Source organism: Dioscorea cayenensis, chromosome 8, assembly GCF_009730915.1.
Source record: "Dioscorea cayenensis subsp. rotundata cultivar TDr96_F1 chromosome 8, TDr96_F1_v2_PseudoChromosome.rev07_lg8_w22 25.fasta, whole genome shotgun sequence".
NCBI classification, from domain to species: domain Eukaryota; kingdom Viridiplantae; phylum Streptophyta; class Magnoliopsida; order Dioscoreales; family Dioscoreaceae; genus Dioscorea; species Dioscorea cayenensis.
In genome coordinates this window covers 8,399,269-8,418,496 of record NC_052478.1, presented here as the reverse complement: position 1 = coordinate 8,418,496, position 19,228 = coordinate 8,399,269, and the positions used below count along the sequence as shown (strand labels likewise).

General features: G+C 30.7%; 2 protein-coding genes across 3 annotated transcripts; one reads left to right on the top strand and one right to left on the bottom strand.

Annotated features, from left to right (window-relative positions):
- Positions 1–39: 39 nt before the first annotated feature.
- On the bottom strand, positions 40–5,453 carry LOC120267436 (fimbrin-5-like). 2 transcript variants are annotated; one of them, XM_039275091.1, is made up of 15 exons: positions 5,281–5,453; positions 5,024–5,142; positions 4,741–4,911; positions 4,423–4,661; positions 4,054–4,225; positions 3,716–3,754; positions 3,530–3,598; positions 3,308–3,424; positions 2,586–2,797; positions 2,222–2,377; positions 1,951–2,150; positions 1,206–1,363; positions 1,028–1,124; positions 848–939; positions 40–468 (listed from the first exon to the last, which is right to left on the bottom strand). In XM_039275091.1, exons 2-15 carry the CDS (start codon positions 5,108–5,110, stop codon positions 184–186), a joined length of 2,094 nt encoding a protein of 697 aa, XP_039131025.1. In that variant the 5' UTR covers positions 5,111–5,142; positions 5,281–5,453; the 3' UTR covers positions 40–183. The 2 variants fall into 2 exon arrangements, with proteins under 2 accessions (XP_039131025.1, XP_039131027.1); XM_039275093.1 differs by lacking the exons at positions 5,024–5,142; positions 5,281–5,453 and having other exon boundaries at positions 4,423–4,683; positions 4,741–4,819.
- A 7,612-nt stretch (positions 5,454–13,065) lies between these two features.
- On the top strand, positions 13,066–18,010 carry LOC120267247 (protein ENHANCED DOWNY MILDEW 2-like). The gene is made up of 7 exons (XM_039274931.1): positions 13,066–13,475; positions 13,555–13,651; positions 15,076–15,233; positions 15,475–15,571; positions 15,667–15,765; positions 16,919–17,166; positions 17,491–18,010. Exons 1-7 carry the CDS (start codon positions 13,066–13,068, stop codon positions 18,008–18,010), a joined length of 1,629 nt encoding a protein of 542 aa, XP_039130865.1.
- The last annotated feature ends 1,218 nt before the right edge of the window (positions 18,011–19,228 follow it).

Here is a 19,228-nt window from a genome sequence, read left to right as displayed (position 1 = left end):
ATAGAGCATTTCAAAGTATCACTCTCTTGTTCTTTTTTCTTTTTTTTCATTTTTCATTTTTCTTTTATCTTTCCTTTTTCTTTTTTCTTTTTACTAATAAAAAGTCAAAAAAAGAATACAATGAATTTCATTTCAGTATATAATCAACTTTCATCTACTGCACTGCTAGAAACACTTCTCCAATTACTTGCTATTCTGAATAGAATTCTCATTCTCTGCACGTGAAGTTTCAGAGGTGACAGAAATGGCGTTGTCGACCGCGAGGTTTGATACACGCTCGGTAACAACATTTTTATCATGATCAGAAGATGGAGGAATGATCTCGGAGGGAGTGTCTTCGGTAGACAGTTCAGTTGGTTCCGCAGCAGTTTCTGTGGGTACTGCAGATTCTGAGGTTTCTGCAGGTTGTTGCTGCAGGCTCCAGTACATAATGCTGGCTGTGAGAGTGAGAATCATCTTCTGGTTTACCTGCCAATGCAAATAGATAAACTGACATTTTGGTCTTTGGTTTAAGTTTGAGAAGGAATTGGATAAAAATTTTTGCCAACAGAATTCGCTGATTTGATTAAGTAACAAAATAAAGCGCGGTTTGATCCTTGATAGTCTACTTGTTATGCTATACACAACATAACAAGCATGAACTGAACTAAAGGAAGATAAGATTGCTCTCCAGCGATTTGAGTCCAACACATTAAGAAGAAAGAATAAAAATTGTGAAAGTGAGGTACAAGTGAAATTAGACTTGTTTGATTATGAAAGAAGGTCCAAGTTCATGCTTCGAGTTGGCAGAAATATTTGATAACTACAGATGATTAAAGGTGTAAACTAATTTAACGTGAGCTACTACCTCCATAATGTCCTCAGGCAACAAGAAAATGGAGCAACCGAGCTTTCTTGCCACACTGATTATATATGTAGCATTCAGCCTCTTTTCCTCATCTGCAACACAATTACAAAAAAGATCAGCTAGAAGGAAAATAATATTAACCCAATCCTCCATTGCTTCATTTGGATTTTCAAATAATACCATTTTCACCCTTGGTGACGAGGTTCCAATTGACAACCCGTGGCTCCACAGCGCTGAGAAGCTCGAGGAAAAATATTCCATTTGATAAGTTCTTGTCCTGGGTAAAGCAAAAGGATGGCAAAATTTTAAACTAATAGAAGTGGATCAGAAATGGACAATGGAAATGGCATGAATTTACCTTGAAACTTTCCATTTGAGCAGCTCTTCCAGTGCTCTTAACCTTTTTATTTGCCCAGTTCAGAATGTCAGCATCGGTCATCTCCTTTCCTTGTGAATGGCATCTCAAGTTCTTAAGAAGTTGAAGTATGCTGGACCTCATCAACTGCCAGAGAAAAGCTGCATGAAAGCCACTTGTAAGAGCATCATTCATCAGTGATTAAGAACAAAATCGAAGAATTATTCTACTTTTTTTTTCTGAATGCTTGGATAAGAGTACAAAGTAGCTGCAGTTTACAAATGTACAGGACAATATGTTTCCTAATCTTTTTTAACAGTCCAAAGGATGATTTACAATAGGAAAAGTTATGCCTCATGTACATCTACAGGCTCTTCTACAATTGGCATTCGTATCTACTAATTTCTCCCATCCATCTATAGACTAGAAATGAGGCATTTAATCAGCAAGAAGAATATGTAAATTCATCATGATAGTAAGAATTAAATTTGTCATGCAATCCACAAAGTGAAGAGATATCACACAGTATAGAAGAACATTGAGCACATATTAAAATTCAACTTTGCTGGATTGATGCGTCAAACTTTCACTAGCATTAGATTTGCATCATGTCAACCAAAAATGAAGATGACTCCGTGTCTATGAACAAAAAATTCCACTCAAAAGTAGGATTATGCTTGAAAGGTCACAAAATAAACTATGCTGATCCATGAAGCCTATCACACGTGAAGAGAAAAAATCAACTTACCAAGTATCAGCTTCTTATTTCCCTGCACAATATCATTCCCAGCAAGGTTTACCAGAGAGAATTTCAATTCTTTCCCAATACGTATAACTTGGTTACAATTTTCAACTTTTCTAAATGGCATCTTGATCGGGGGCTTTGTCGCCTGCTTCCATGCAACTGATCCAGGAGCTACTTTGTCTAGTACTTCCAAGAGAACCCACCTATATGTGTGGCTTAAATTTAGTGAAACTTGTAAAGCAAACATTGCTATGATGCAGGACAAAAATCTTACCCATTTCTGACATCTTCAAACAGATTATTAACATATGTACTAATTCCAAGACTATTTATCCACAAACGGAATGCTCGTTCTTCTCTGGATACTTGAACATCATCAGGCATCATCTCTGCAAAGGAGATCCCCTTGTTGTCCGTGGACAAACCATTCCTGCGATAAGTGGAGATATAACAAGAAAGAATAAAGAAATCCCAAATGAAGCTAAAGTAACATGTAAAATTATCCTCCTTGAAATCACTCTTATTAGATTCTTAATATTTTAAATGTGGCACAACATCCAGAAATGATTGATATATTTTTCAAGGATGGAAAAGGTATGAGAAAGAAACATGAAGGCAAAGGTGCGGAGAATTCATACCTGCGATGAAATACTTGTGCCACAAATGCAAGATTCAAATTGGTAGATCCTTCAACAATATCTTTTGGAGTTAAATATCGTTTGCAATCCATCTTCTCAGCATGTTCAAGAACCATTTTTGCTCTCTCAGTGGGATCCTTAGTATCCAAAGTGGCAGGTGTGCAATGCTCAGGGGCGAGAACATTAAGAAGATATGCGTAAGCTTCTCCATCCTGAAAGTAAATGGTAATATAAGATCGAAAATTTGCTGCAAATAGATGTATATGCAAACTCTTCTCTATCTTTATCAATCTTCCTGTTTTTGATTGCATTTCACAAGCATAAATTTACTAAAGGAAATAAGACTGATCTTAAATGGCTAAATTTTAGTGCAATCAAGTTTTTGAATGGATCAAATCAGCAAAAAAGTGAGAAGCTAGATACATACGATTTGATCAGTTGAATTTGAAAATTCAAAGGTCAGGATATGCAAGTATAATATGAAACTATGAACTTGAATGTCTATGACCAACATAAAGCCATTTATAAACAAAATGCTCTTAATAACAACTTTTTTTTTACTCAAAAGCAAGCTACATATGTTTCTATACCAAAAGAAATAGCTCATAAAATAGAATAGATTCATGTAAAGACCATCAAACCGTCAGAGATAGATTTATGTTATGAGGTTTTGTATTTGGAGAAAGCAAGATTCAAGTGGGAAAGGAATGCTTGCAAATGACCTTCACATCAGAAGAAAAATTTGTTATAGTTTTTTTGTAGCCTGCTTTCTTAAGGTGATGATTCATCCACTTGAGCAACATCTTTTCAGGTGCCAAGCTCAGAAGTTCCTCTACGTCCTGTATAACATAAAACAATAGGTATTCATAAGGTCAGCATTATCACCTATTATACATTGACTATAATCTATAGCAAATGATGAAGTGAAATCAATGTTGGTTGACCTTGCTGTCATCGACCAGCTCCACCAGTTGAGGTGTTTTCTTGAGATTAAGATCTGCTAAAAGTTGGATCTAATAATGAACCACCAAGGTATATCAGCATTTTTTTATTCTCAATGTAGTTGGATTAGATATCTCTAAATAAGATATTTAAAACACTTGAATCAAAGAGCAAATCTTGGCGCATACCTTAATAATTTGAGATATTAAACCAAGTACCAGATGAGGCTGCAATAAGAGACATGTAAGTTTCGACGGTAGCATCAGGATATCTTTAAAAGAAAAGAATATTTATTTATTTCAAATGCACTAATACATTTTCAGAAAAAAATAATGTAATAATTTACAGCCCACGAATCATGAATATACCTATCGTGAATCCACCACCAAAAACAAAAATAAGGAAGATAAATAATATCGAAAACTATATTATTGAATATATACATAAATAGATTGCAATGTTACATTTACATCAATTAATTAGGAAAATCCAAAAAATAAAGATACAAATTGTGCCAGAAACTTACCCTTGCTTCCACCAAATCTTGTGTTCCAATATTAACCACGGTGCATCCAATAGCCTTTGCAGAGTTGAGGCAAAGAGTGTGATTTTCATTTCTTTCCCATGGATTAAGTACACGTTTTGTGTTTATGGCCCTCTCGTCTATTGTCCCCGGAACCGCAACATTGATCAATTTACTGAAACAAAGGGCGACATGCTTCAAAAATACGAGAAAAACAAATTGTCCAACATTAAATCTATAGTGACAATCTATCAACAAGACCAAATTCCATCTCGTTAATTTTCATTTAATTCCTATGATTAAACTAGTGTATATCATACCTTACACTGTCTAATAGCAAAAAAAAATTCATCTAATTTTAAAGGGAAATACCATAGAAGCACACCATCCTTTGCAAGATTGAATAGATCATTAGAACCTGGGTCCAATGGTAAATATTTCTTCAAGAATGGATCATCTCTGAGATAACCATTGATATGTGCAACATAAGACGCCTTCTCAGATTCACTAATAGTATGCAACAATGTGGTTGTGGAAGCCTTCAGAAAAGATGAAGATGTCTTTGACCCACCCGACTTTGTTGCTGTCCTTCCTTGCATATCCAAGTAGGCCTGTCCAATCCAGCATTTCATTCTGTCTAATTTTTCAGCATTCAAGCTAATATATATTAATGAAGCAAAATATCTATACCCGAAGGAAATTCTCAAACTCTATCTCTTGTCCAGTGTCAGGATATGACTCTCTCAAGATCGCGGAGATCTCTTCCTCAGTGAGCACCTCATTGAGGCCTTTCAGCTTGACCATCAATGGTGGCAAGTCTCCAACAGTCACCTGACCCTTTTCCCTTTTTGTCAGAAGAAACTATCCCCACACCAAGCATCAAAAACCAAAATATCAGGACAACAGGCATTGGAAGAACATCAAATCAAAAGAACTAATGAACCAAAAAAAAATGCCTGGATAGATTGCTTACTTTGGATTTAAGCCCTCTGAGCTCCACCTGCGTAAATTGGCTCTGCAACCATGGATCAGAGACAAGCACCCCTACAAAACTCGACATTTCCTCCCAACTCTTATCCTTGCTACTCGATCCTACAACACCAATCGAAATCTCACGATCAGGAAACTAAATTTATACAAAAAAACAACACTCCATTTTCCGCATCCTCACATCAACGCAAAAAAAATCCATAGTTTCATCAAATTAAGCACAAAATCAATGATTCTTACCCTTTGAAATCAAGAATTCATGGAAAAGCAACCTGTACTAGTTCCTTTTTCTTCCAATTTCACTGCTTTCTGTGCTAAATTGAATCAAAAACACTGAATGGATGGAATGAAAGAGGGAAGAGGAGAGGATTGAGAGAGACGAGATTGGATGGAAGGATTGAGGAGAGAAAAAAGGAGCTCTACGGACCCGCGAAGACTGAGGAGGGATGCTGTGAACATGATGTTGTCCTTTTCATCATGTTGAACCGGGCCGAACCGAACCGAACCGAACCGAACCGGTCCATTGAACCGGATTTCTATGTGGCTTTTTTCACTTAAACCTTTGAAAAGGCACATAATTGCATATATTCGGGTATTTTTGTGAAATAAAATTTAATTTTCTTGTGTACTTTCCATAATATTTTTTGTTTTTACCTATATATAAAAAAAATAAAAAGCTAAAGAAACAAATGGAGAAGATTATTATAGTTGTCATGTAATAATGTAATATTACTTGATTTCCTACCCAATTACAAAAAAATTTGATTTTTTTTTTTTTTTGACAAAGAGAACAAATCACGTGAGAACACAAATAGATAAAGAGTTGATATCTCAATTCACCTATATCCTCATTTTACATGAGTTAAAATTCGAATATAATTTTTTGATAAGAATATAAATATCCTCCACATAGATCCGCTCATAGGCATAAGCGACCAAAATCTATGCCGAAGACCCCACATATTCTAAGACCTCATAATTTTTATTTTAAAAATTATATTCAATTTTTTTACTATTATCCTATCACATAGTTATAATATTAAATATTTTAACTATTTTTTAATTATAAAATTTAATAATACCAATATCTAATAAAATTGGCATTAGAATAAGCCCCACAATTTTCAAATCTCAACAAATTATTTTTTATATTATATTTAAAATTTTCATTTATTAACAGATAAACATATATCACAAATAATATTTGCATCCGACATAATTGCTGATTATAATGTTTAAAACGTAACTAAATATATTGTTACTCAAATTTTTTAAAACACAACACACTTAATCTAAATTTTTAAAATTATTTATAGATTCGGTCGAGTTAAAATAATAAAAAAAATATTTATACTTTGTAAAAAATCATATATAAAAAAATGAATTCATGCAATATATTATTTATAATTTTCTCTCTTCAATAAATCATTATTATTTAGGATAAAATTGCAAATACATTTGTGGTTTAGCAAGCAACCTTTTTAATAATTTGTGATTAATTTAAAATTAAATTATAAATATTTTCATGTTGTTGCAATACAACCCCTCTAATAATTTATAATTAATTGAAATTTATATTTTTAATGATATTTTTATATCAAAGTTTCATAAATTATTGAAATTATCAATACTTTTTTGAATTATAAATAATTTTAAAATTATAATTTGCTTTCAAAATTTTGGTACAAAACTTTCAATGAGAGCTTTACACGTGGCATGAGAATTTTCTACTTTAATATATATAATTATAATATTAAAAAATTTAAATATCTTTTAAATTATAAAACTTAATTTATAATAATATCAAAATACGTGGTACGTTCCGCAATTTATATTTTCTCCTTTTAAGAAAATTATTTTTAAAATTTTTCATTTACTATTACCGTATCCACAAAACTATAATCTTGAAAATTTAATTTTTTTTAAATTATAAAAAAATAATTTATAAAGAAGCATACTAAAGTAATTAATAGTTCCACATCAGTTTAGTAAATATATGTATGAATATGTAAGCTTGGGTCTCTCATCCAAGCTTTTGGGTTGAATTGAGCATCCATAATATGAAGTTGGTTTGTGTCTAACAGTGTTTGATAACTAAATATATTGTTACTTAAATTTTTTAAAACAACACACTTAAACTAAAATTTTAAAATTATTTATAGATCCTCTCAATATTATGAACGGTTATCTAATTTCATTTTTAGTCAAGTTAAAATGATAAAAAAATATTTATCTTTTGTAAATTAATAAAAAAAATATCATAATAAAAACATATATATAAAAAATAAATCCATGCTACATATTATTTATAATTTATTCTTTTCAATGAATCATTATTAATTTAGGACGAACTTGCAAATACTTTTGTAGTTTAGCAAGATAACCCCTTTAATAATTTGTGATTAATTTAGAATTAAATTATATATATATTCATGTTATTGCAATACAACTCCTCAAATGATTTGCAATTAATTGAAGTTTAGATTTTAAAGTTATTTTTATATCAGAGTTTCATAAAATTTTGAAATTATCAATATTTTTTAATTATAAATATTTTTTAAAATTATAATTAACTTTTAAAATTTTGGTACAAAACTTTGACACAAGGTATGAGACTTTCCTATTTTAATATATATATATAAATAATTATAATAGTAAAAATTTTAAATATCTTTTACATTATAAAACTTAATATCAAAATGCGTAGAATGATAGTGCCCTAAGTCTCCGTGATTTATGTTTTCTCCTTTTAAGAATATTATATTAAATATTTCATTTACTATTATCATATCCACGTAGTATTATTCTATTAATGAGTTTTTTTTTTATGCATGGCAAGTAATTAAACAAATGAATAAAAAAGATTTCAAATCTCTCATTTATTATCAATGTTTTATAATTATTATTAATGATTTACATTTTTTTATTATGAAAATTATTATTTAATTAAAAAATGTAAACAAATTATTATGTTTTTTTGCCTATGGCCCCATTTTCACTAGGACCATTCTTACCGGCACAAGGGATTTGGTATTAATAAACTAAGACATCCTTAGCATATTTTATTAAAAAAATTATAAATTTCAAAAATCACTAAAAAAATTAATCTAATTCTACCCCATTTTCATGTCATTCACTCTTATTTGAACACCATAATTTTTTTTTTTAACATTTATATATGTAAATTTTTTCTTAATGAGGATATATGTGCGATGACAACCACTACCCAATGTAATAGTCAGTCATATTGGTAGATAAGCAGGCACAAGATTGAATCTTTATGCATAGTCCTATAGTAGTATTATTCACCTACTATTCTAGTGCACAGTACTGTCCGTATGGACCTAGTGGATCTTTTATGTGAAGAGTTGAATTTCTTCCCTCTAGGATTTTATGGTAGGAGAACTTATTAGCACGGTATAATTCTCACAAATTTTTCCGCCATTCATGTAGTGGATTTTCATTATTTAATACAACATCTAACTGAATTAATAAATATTTAGAATTCAATAAGCGACCGTAATTAGTACATTTTTATATTTGCACATCTTTTGACAAAACCCTTAGTGGGAGACTTTTATAATCAATTATCTATATATATGTGTACATGCACAATAAATGATATATTGTGCATCTATATATGTGTACGTGTACAATAAATAATATATTGGGTTTTCTCATTACAACGCATTTGATAAAGATACCGGTTCAATAAACTACTATGATTAATGCACTTTTATATCTACATGTCTTTTGACAAAAACCCCAGGCTTTTGGTTCGTGGTAATGTGAAAACATTATCGGAAATCTGGTGGTAATGTGTTCATATTACAATGTTTGGTTACTATAACAGTGGTAATGTTGATGATAATGTTAGATTACCAATAGTGAAACATTACCAAATAAGATAGTTATGTGATTACTACCAAAATAGGTGTCCATCCAGATTACAAAGTTGGTGTTAATGTGTAATGTTTTTTTTTTTTTTTTTTTTTTTTTCCAATTATGTCTCCACTCATTCAATCTAATTCTTTATCACACTCATTATAAAAACCCTAGTTTTTATTTTCCCTTGTTATTTTTGATATTATAATTTAATTATTTATTTATATAAATACTTTAAATCAAGTTTTTCAAATTTTTATACATAGGGGTATTTTGGTAAATACAAAGGTTTTTTAAAAAATTGTGAAAAAATAATTTTTGATATTATAATTTAATTATTTATTTATATAAATATTTTAAATTAAAATTTTTCAAAATTTTATATAGAGGGGTATTTTGGTAAATACAAAAGTATTCTAAAAAATTGTGAAAAAATAATATTATAATTTAATTATTTTTTTTATTTAAATACTTAAAATTATATTTTTCAAATTTTTAGGGATAATTTGGTAAATACAAAGGTATTTTAAAATTTTGTAAAAAATAATTTTTAATATTATAATTTAATTATTTATTTATCTAAATACTTTAAATTATATTTTTCAAAATTTTATATGTAAGGGTATTTTGATAAATTTGACATATTATCGAGGTGATTACCATGGTCAACCAAACATGGTAATGAAAAATTACGAGTAATATAAATTTTCAACCAAATATGTTAATCTCACATTACATTTTTAGGCATATAACATTCCCGATTATATTACTATAGTAATATATCATGACTGTGAATCAAACGCCATCTTTAAAGTGAGAGACTTTTATCAACGGTTATCTTTGAGAGATTTTTATGGACGTTTATATATATATATATATATATATATATATATATATGTGAGTGTGTGTATGAGCAGGAACACAATAAATGATATATTCATGACCATGGAAATGTAAAAAAAAAAAATGTCCTTTTGAAAGTTTGTTGTATTTATAACAAAAAAAAAGTTTTTTCCCCCACCTCATTACATCTCATGTGATGAAGATGTCGGAGAGATAAAAGTAAAAACGTCATTTTCAAGAAGAAGAAAGAAAAGTTTCTTTTTTTTTTTTATTCACAGCTATACTTGATGAAAATTTTGTACAATTTGGTGTAGCGATGAATATATATTAAAATTTTATTCGTCTTTTTGCATGCCCCTCTACCCCGCCTGCACGAAATATATTATAAAATATATAAATATTAAATTTTATAAGAATAAAAATATAGTTTTATATAAATAAAAAAACATTTGTGGTTTTATATATTCTCATTTGCAAAAAAGTAATGATATTTTTATTAGGTAAACTTTAGGAATAAGTTTTCTGAATGAAGTATATGCCAAGTTGACATCATATCAACATCCGTTCTCTCTTTTTTTTTTTTAATTTAATTTCTCTTTATTATCTAAATTTTATATTTAAATTTTTTAATTATAAACAAAAAAAAGGAAACTCTCTCCTTAAACCATAAACAGCAAACCAAAAAATCTGTGATTTACAGTTAGAATTTAGGCTTTAGTATTTATTATTTAGGGTTTAAGTTTTTAGATTTTTTTAAAAATAGGATTTTGTAGTATTTGGGTTTAAGATTTTAGATATTATTTTAGATATTATTTTATTTTAATAATTTAAAGATTTTTAAGGTTTAAATTTAATGTTTATATTAAAAAAAGAATGACGTGGATGGCGAGTTGGCGTTATTTGGAAAACTTATTTGAGAAATCTATTTGGTAAAAATAACTTCGTTCATTTGCCAAAAAGAACCTATGTTTTTTATTCATTTTAACAAAAGAAAAAAAAAATTTAACAATGCTAATTTTCTTTTTGTTTAATGGAGACAAAATCAGATACGATGGCTTAGCATGACATAAACAAATATATATATATATATATATATATTAGTTAATATAATTTAAAGTAATATTTATGTGGTTTTCGGCCTGTAATTGTTCATTAAAGATGTTTCTTTTATGTCACATGGACAGGTTTTAAAATAAATAGATAAATTTCTCCTTTAAAATAAAGATATGTTAACACTATTAACATGGACAGATTTTAAAATGAATAGACAAAATTTTTGTATGTCAATTCATTAAAGATTATTATTATGTTTATTATTATTATTATTTATCACATGTAATATATATTTTTAGTAGTGTATCTAAGTATAGTGGTAACTATGCAAATAAATCATTCATGTAATAATATTATAAAAAAAAAAAAACTATGCAAACAAATCAAAATTTTAAGGAATATATAATGTACTTGGTTTATCAAAAAATTATACATGTAATTAGGCGAATTCAAGAGATATGAGTTAAATGTACAATTGTAAAATTTATGTTACATATATAATTTTATGTTTTTTTCTTTGAAAGGTATACTATTAATTTTTTTTTCTTATTTTTTCTCCTTTGATTATTTTTGTCAATATGTTGGGAATTTTGAAAATATATAAAGCATATATTACATGGGATAAAGTTCAGTTTAAATAGAACCATAGAATAGGTTTGTTTAGATGGTCCGCAATTGGAATGTATATGTAATTAGATAATCTAGAAAGAAGTATATATATATATATATATAATTGAATTATTTAAATATATAGGAAAATTTTATTAAACGCATATATCAGGTATAACTAGTGTGTGTATTTGGAGTTATTTGCATGATCGCACATTCAAAGCGTATGAACAAAATAATAGTTTTCATATGTTTTGTGTGCACAAACATACAAAACAAATCATATTCTCTCATATCTTATTTGTATATTTATTTTAATTAATTCATAGGAATTATAAAAAAAAAGGTAAAATTAGTTGATAGTCTTAAATTTATAAAAAAATTATATAAATTATTTTCTTAAAAAATATATTTAATTATTATTAATTTTTTCTCTCTAATTTAATTATATATTCTATTCAGTCTTTAAAAGTGGTGTTTTATGTGTTTCAAAATATAGAAAAGATGATTTTCACTGTAAAAAAATTTATTAAAAGTGTCAGAGTAGTAAAATATGATTTAATGTTTATAAATTTATTCCAAAGTGCATTTCAATATAATTTTATTGAAAAATGTAAGAATACATTAGAGATTAAAAATAAATATGAAAAAAATTTATTTAAAATTTATTAATTTTTTTTAAACACATATAAGAAGAACAAAGAAAGCTCACAAAAAAAGAGATTTTATCTAAATGTGGGGTGTTACCAAAAATTAATTAATTAATTAATTAATTAAATATATAAAATATTAACTTTAATAAAACCTTGAGATTGATAAACAATTATCACTAATTAAAAAAACATACATACATATTAATTCATATTAGTTATAAATTATTTTATTTTTTATTTTTAAAAATCACAACTTCACCGGGGCTAGGTGGAAAGATAACCAAAATTAAAATCTAAAAATGAAATAAAACACAGTGTAGGGATATAAATGTAAAACAGTCTACTAATGGGGATGTGACACGTGTCCCAGGCAGTTCAATCACTCTACTATTTTAGGGTAATAACTTCACGTCCTTCGCTCACAGCTTTCTTTCCCGCTCTCTCTCTCTCTCTGTGGCCATTGCTGGAGATCTCGCTAGGGTTTCAAGCTCGAGAGAAGGTAATCCGCAAACCCTAAATGAATGATCCTTTGATCTCTCACTGTAGTTTGCCATTCTAGTTTCTCATCGTCGTTATGTATCTATAATTTCTCTCTGTTGGAATTGTTGGATATTTGGTTTGATTTCGAGGTAGAGCGAAGTTGTTCTTTGAAAGTCTATTATTTCTTGTGATTTAGGGGTTTTGGTTGTCTCTTTATCGCCATTTTTAGTCTCCTGAGAGTTGGAGTTTGGGTTGTGTGGTATGAGGATTTCATGCCAAAACAAGAGATTTTTCATTTCTTAATCGCCCCTGTTGATGGGGTTTCTCCATTTGTTTTTCTCTCTGCTATTATTTTCTTATTTTCTCATAGTTTCCATTTTTGTTGAATTTCATGCTTTATTTGATTCATTTTCTTATTTGGAAGCATTCTTAGTTTCTTTGTTTTTTTGGCCACGTATTTGTTTAGTGATATCCTCTTCCTTTTGTTGTTATAGGTCTAGTTATGCTCTCTTTGGAGGATGAGTTGGAATTTGAACCACAGTGTGTTACCAGATATTGTTTTGTGGATGAAAAGGAAACACCTCTGTCATTTACAGTTTTGCCGTTCTGTTATGATGAGGCCCAGATGCCAAATGCTTCTGACATGCAAGTGTTCGTGCACGGCAAGACTGATAATGGCCTGCGGAGTGTCTATAAACAGGTTACTGCCTGGAAGCTTAACCTTCAACATGAACATCCTGAGTTCTTTGTGCTATGCAAGGAGAGAAAATGGTTAAAGCTTCTGAAGCCAATGAAGAGCTACAAGGGCCTTGTAAGGACCATACTAGTAACTGCTTTGTGGCTTCATTTTTTGAAGAGAAACCCTGAAACATCAGAGAAGAGACTTTGGGATTGTTTGTGTAAATTCTTCAGGTGATAGTAGTCTGCTATTGACTTGATTTCCTAACAATATTTCCAAGTTTGATCACTTACGGCTTGGTTTTTGAAACAGCTCATTTGAGGTTCCGCCTTCTGAAAATGACCTTAGGAATCATCTTACATTGATAAAGTCGTTTGCAGATAATGATGAAACACTATCAAAATCTCAGGTTTCCAATGTTTTGCATCTCTTTATAATTCCAATATTTTTCTTTAAAAGAGTTCCTAAGTCATAGTGGTATTTTTTACACTTACATTACAGTGTTGGAAGTAGTAAATTTGCCATGGCTGAGTTGATTTTTCTTGAAATTAGAATATAGCCTCATTGGTTGAAAGAAAAACACTATCATGTTATATTCACATGTAGGTGTGTACTCTTGGAAAGGGTATCTATGTTTCTTCCCTTCCTTAGCCGCAATCCTCGATACTCAAGTTTATTGATAATTCATATGAATATCGGGGGATAGTCTTCCCCCTCTTTTTTATCTCCCTTGCAGTAAAAGTAATTGAACCTTTTTCTATCTGTTGGCTATTAAATATTACTTAGCTGCTATGTTAAATTTAGCTATGATGATCATGCAAACTTCCAATTGGTATTTTCATCCACCCTGATCATCTCTCAGGTGGCCAAATTCACTTGCAATTTGTTTTCTTTATATATTGTTATCATTCAAGTCAATGGTATTAACAGAAGCCTTCCTTAGAGTAGGCATAGGTTAAGCCATGTGTTGTTATTTGTGACGTGGTTATGAAATCTTCATATCAGGCTGCCGTCTAGAAGCCTAATTAGTGCTAAGAAGCCAAGCAAGATTCACACTGTAGATGATCCTAGACTCTCATTATAATCTTACTAAGTTTAAAACAAAATGTTGCCTTCTCATTTGCTCTAACCACACATGCACGTGGACTAGTATGCTGTAGCCAACCCAGTAATTTTCTGTTTAATCTATCTCATGGTTATGCATGAGATTGTTACTCAGTGAAACGTGCAAGCACCAGTTTTAATGGCATAGTGGATTGCTGAACCTCAAAGATTTTTTGATTGAAACATTGTTGGAGACAAATTCACACATCATCATGTATCTCTTTAGTATCATGACATCAAAGTTAATTACTTGGACATGGTTGATCATTCTACATATGACTTATACATCGTTTGAGTTTATTATTCGGGTCCTATTTATTTTTCTGATCTTGAATTAGCTGAATTCATCATGTCCATGCAATCATTGCTGCATTTTGATTTGGGGATAATTTTAATTTTGGTTTCTTCTGTTATTTATCATTTCATATGGACCTATGTGTATCCATAGATAGCCCATGTGCACACCTTCCTCACCTCCCACAATCCAAATATCTCACATTGCTTTTACCTGACAGTTAATGATTTTGTTCTTGAAAGATAACTTGTTGAAGAGAAGCAGTTCATTTGACGTAAGTGTGATTATCCAAAAGCAGGTTATTTAATATCCACTTCATTGGAGAAATTACCTAAATAATATATTAGTTGCAGGAAGTACATTGCCTGCTCTTATATCTTTGGGATACAATTATTACCAACAAACTGTAGGAATGTTTTTTTTTTTTTTGGCAGCTTTTAAATTCCGATCGAGTTACAAAGGAGCCATTTATTGCCTCTGGTGACAAGTTTGATGAGAGCATGGGTGTCTTTGAAGGAGATTTAGTGGATGCTAATTCTGGCTTATTTGATTCAGTCTGTTCCATCTGTCACAACGGTGGCGAAATCTTGTTGTATGTATTTTGCTGCCTTGGTTTTCTTAATCAAAAAGCTAAACACATCGTTGTGCACTCTGGTCTAATGTGTATAGTTTTCCTTAGGTTAACTCACATTCTCTGGTGAAATCTAGTATTGTTTTGAGTATTGTGGTAGTATAGGTTGTATCCTGTAATTAAGTAGCTTTCTTATATAATCTTATGATCTCCTTATGTCCCCTCCTAAGATGATGAGCACATGGTTGCATATTCAATGCAGTTGTGAAGGGGGTTGCTTGAGATCCTTTCATGCAACAAGAGATGCTGGTATAGATTCTAACTGTAAAACCCTTGGCTATTCTAGATCTGAAGTTGAGGTATTCCTATTAATGAAATCAAGCTTTTATTGGTTTTTGAGATTCTCCAAGTTATTTAGGTTATTATTGCATGGATCACTTATTCTTTTTGGCAGGCGATGGAGAAGTTTGTTTGCAAGAATTGTTGCTATGGACAACATCAGTGTTTTGTTTGTGGGCAATTGGGATGTTCTGACAAATCAGTTGGCGCTGAGGTTTGATAGTATGCTGGAAGCTACATCTTTCTTGTGCTTCTCATTTTCAAAGCTCGATAGTTCTGTCATTAATCAACTCCATTAATATTTAATAGTTAAAACATACCAGGAAGATTATGTGATATTATGATATAATACGCTTTACACTTGATTTTAGAAATAGCTGTCTCGTCATCCATTTTTCTATTGATAATTTGGTGATCCTGATCTTTGTCTAGTCTGTGCAGCAACAAAAGTTCTCTATTTCCTTCCCTTCATTAGTTTTGTTTTACTGTTTGTGCATTACTTTTCTATTTTGTGGTAGATTTTTAATATAATTAGGGGAATTAGTATCACTGGTTTACTGTCAAGTAACTAATGGTTGATTTTTATTTTTGTGCACTATAGTCTTCATGGTAAAGAGGAAAAAAAAATTAGTAGCTTGTTCCAAATTTACCGACTTTAGACGACTTTGGTTTGTTGAGGATCTTTGCATGAGCATTTTGTACTGGAGCCAGGTTGGAGTTGAGCCGTGGTAATGTGTATGAAGTTACTTTTAGACATGTCAACCATTAAATTATCTAGTTTGGAATTTACGGATGTAATAAATAGCACTTCCAAGAGAGCTAAATTTTCCGTTAGTTATGATAGTGTTCATAAGATTAGAGAGGGGAAAGTTAGAAGTGGAATATGATGTACACTTGCACTATAAAACGAGCTCGGGATAGTTGTGCATAGCTTTTGGGTTAAATTGTGCTCGTGTTCAATTTGTATCTAGCATGGTATCAACACTTTGGTTGATTAGTTCTTTTGCAAAATAGCTAAAATAGACTAACTTGCATTAAAGACGCATACTAGAGTAATCAATAGTCCCACATCCGTTTAGTAAATGTATGTATGAATATATAAGCTTTGGTCTCTCATCCAAGCTTTTGGGTTGAATTGAGCATCCATAACATGAAGTTGGTTTGTGTCTAACAGTGTGGTGTTTATCAATAATGACTGACCTTACCTTTTGTAGCCTTTCTATAGCTTATATTTGTGATAAGCTATTGCATTGTATGGTGACATGTTTCTGGCTTTATTTATCATAAATCTGTCTTTTCTGAGAACTATAGCCAAATGACTCTGATTGGTATAATCCATTTCTAATGCCCTATGTTTTTAATTGCAGGTATTTCGTTGTGCTTCAGCAGAATGTTGCCACTTCTACCATCCACAATGTGTTGCACAATGGGTTTTCCCAGAGGAAAAAGCTGAAGCAATTGTATACCGGGAAAGAATTGTGGCTGGGGAAACATTCGTGTGCCCTGTCCATAAATGTCATATCTGTAGACAATCAGAGAACAAAAGGATTAAGGAATTGCAATTTGCGATGTGTGCCCGCTGTCCTAAGTCATATCACCGAAAATGCTTACCAAGGTTTTCGTATAAGCCCACAAGATTTCTTGAATGAAATTATCAAGAGCTTTTGAATGAAATTTCTTGATTTAGTTTTAATTATTTTCTGACTCCCATCATCCTACTTTGATCAGTGATATTCCTTTTGAGAATTTAGGATATGGAAGTTTCCAAAGGGCTTGGGAAGATCTTCTTCTGGACCGCATCTTGATTTACTGCATGTATATTTTTTTTTATTCTTATGCTTTGTCTATCAATTTCATGGCATCTACTCTTTGCGGTTTCTAGGTTATTTTTTCTCATTGCAGTTTATCTCTAACCATATTTTTGTTTAAATATGTGCAGAAAGCATAAAATTGAAGAAAACCTTCGAACACCAATTAGAAACCATATTGTTTTTCCAGATACTCCTGATCGGAAAGATATAAACTTTGTTCCTGGTACCAAAATTAAGCTTCTGCTCAAGAAGAGGCCAGTTTCTGAAGAACTGCTTAGAGAAACTGACCCAGTAATATTGACCAATAAATCTTCTACCTCAGATGCAAACATTGTCAAACATAGTGCCATGGTTGCTAGAGAATACGTGCCTCACGCCATTAAGAAAGCAAAGGTTTTTGTGAAAAGTGGATCGTCTGATTTGCACAGAGATAACCATGTGTCTATTTTGGACAACGACAAGATTTTGTGGAAAGAGAGCCCAAAAGGTACAGTGACCTCTGTTCTTTCAAGGCCCATTTCAGAGAACAAAAAGATACCATTGAATGATAATCACAAAGTTGCTGTATTAGCTGCACGTCGAAATACTACAAGAGAGCTTTTCAACAGTTCATTTCCAGTGGTAGACTGTGAAACTGAAAAGAGGTAAAAAGAAGAATCACTTCTCTGTAAAATGTCATCTGTTAAAGCATTGGAATCTTATTTTTGTATCTTGTCTTAACCAAGATTTAATGTTTTGACTAGTGATGTTGGCAAATCTTTTTTAGTGTTTTTCTTGACATATTAAGCTTGTTTAGACACAATTGCGGATCACTTTAACGTTTGATGATATATCACAATTGCAACCAAGACCAATTATAGAATCTAAGCCATATATAGAGTCAATCATAATCTTGATGATAATACCAGATTTGTTGATAAAACTCAACTCAGAATAGAATTCATAACAAACCCATCAGATTTGACACAATTTTACAAACCACCATAGTAGAAGCCTTTTGCATCTCTTGACCTCTATTATTAAATGGTTTAATTAGGTGTTCAACATCTGTTTACTTCATTTATGCTATTGTTGTACTTATATCATCATTGATCTTTAACTGAAATTTAGAGATGCAGTTGTCTTTGGGATTAGATCACCTGAATAGTCTAAGTAGACATACAACAATCATACGAATGAAGACTGTTGGACAAAGTTGTGGATCATGTAGAAGTTTGATGATATATTACGATTGTATGATTGTGGCAAATTGGTCTAGAATGACTAACAAAGCAAATGCTTTTGCCCTCTATTATTAATTGTTTTAATTAGGTTTTCAAAATCTGGTTATTTCATTAGTTCATTTATGCTCTGATTTTACTTATATCATCATTAATTTTCAATTGAAATCTAGACAAGTAGTTGTCTTTGTGATGAGATCAGCCTGAATACTCCATAATCTGCAAAGCCTAGCTTTCAATTGAGACTAGTTTACCAAGTACATGTTTTGACTTTACTACTCATGATTGTCTTGTTTAGAGCTCTGGGCTCTAAATAATGCTATGTATTTTACAAATTTCTTATTAATTATGTCACAGAATGTTTGATTTAATAAATAAAGCATCTTTTGAGTTAACACTTGAAGATGTCGTCAGCAAGCGGACAATACCCTCTACTTATGTCTATAATGAAAAGCAGATTGACAAGAGCATCACACTGGCTAAGGTGGAGGGTTCTATTGAGGTATGCAACCCTTCACAGAATTCTATTGCAACCTTAAATCATTTTTAGCATGTCTCAACATTACAATTTATGCTTCATTTGTGTCTGCCAATGTGTTTAAGTGCTTACCCTTGTAGGCTATTCGCACAGCTTTACTGAAGATAG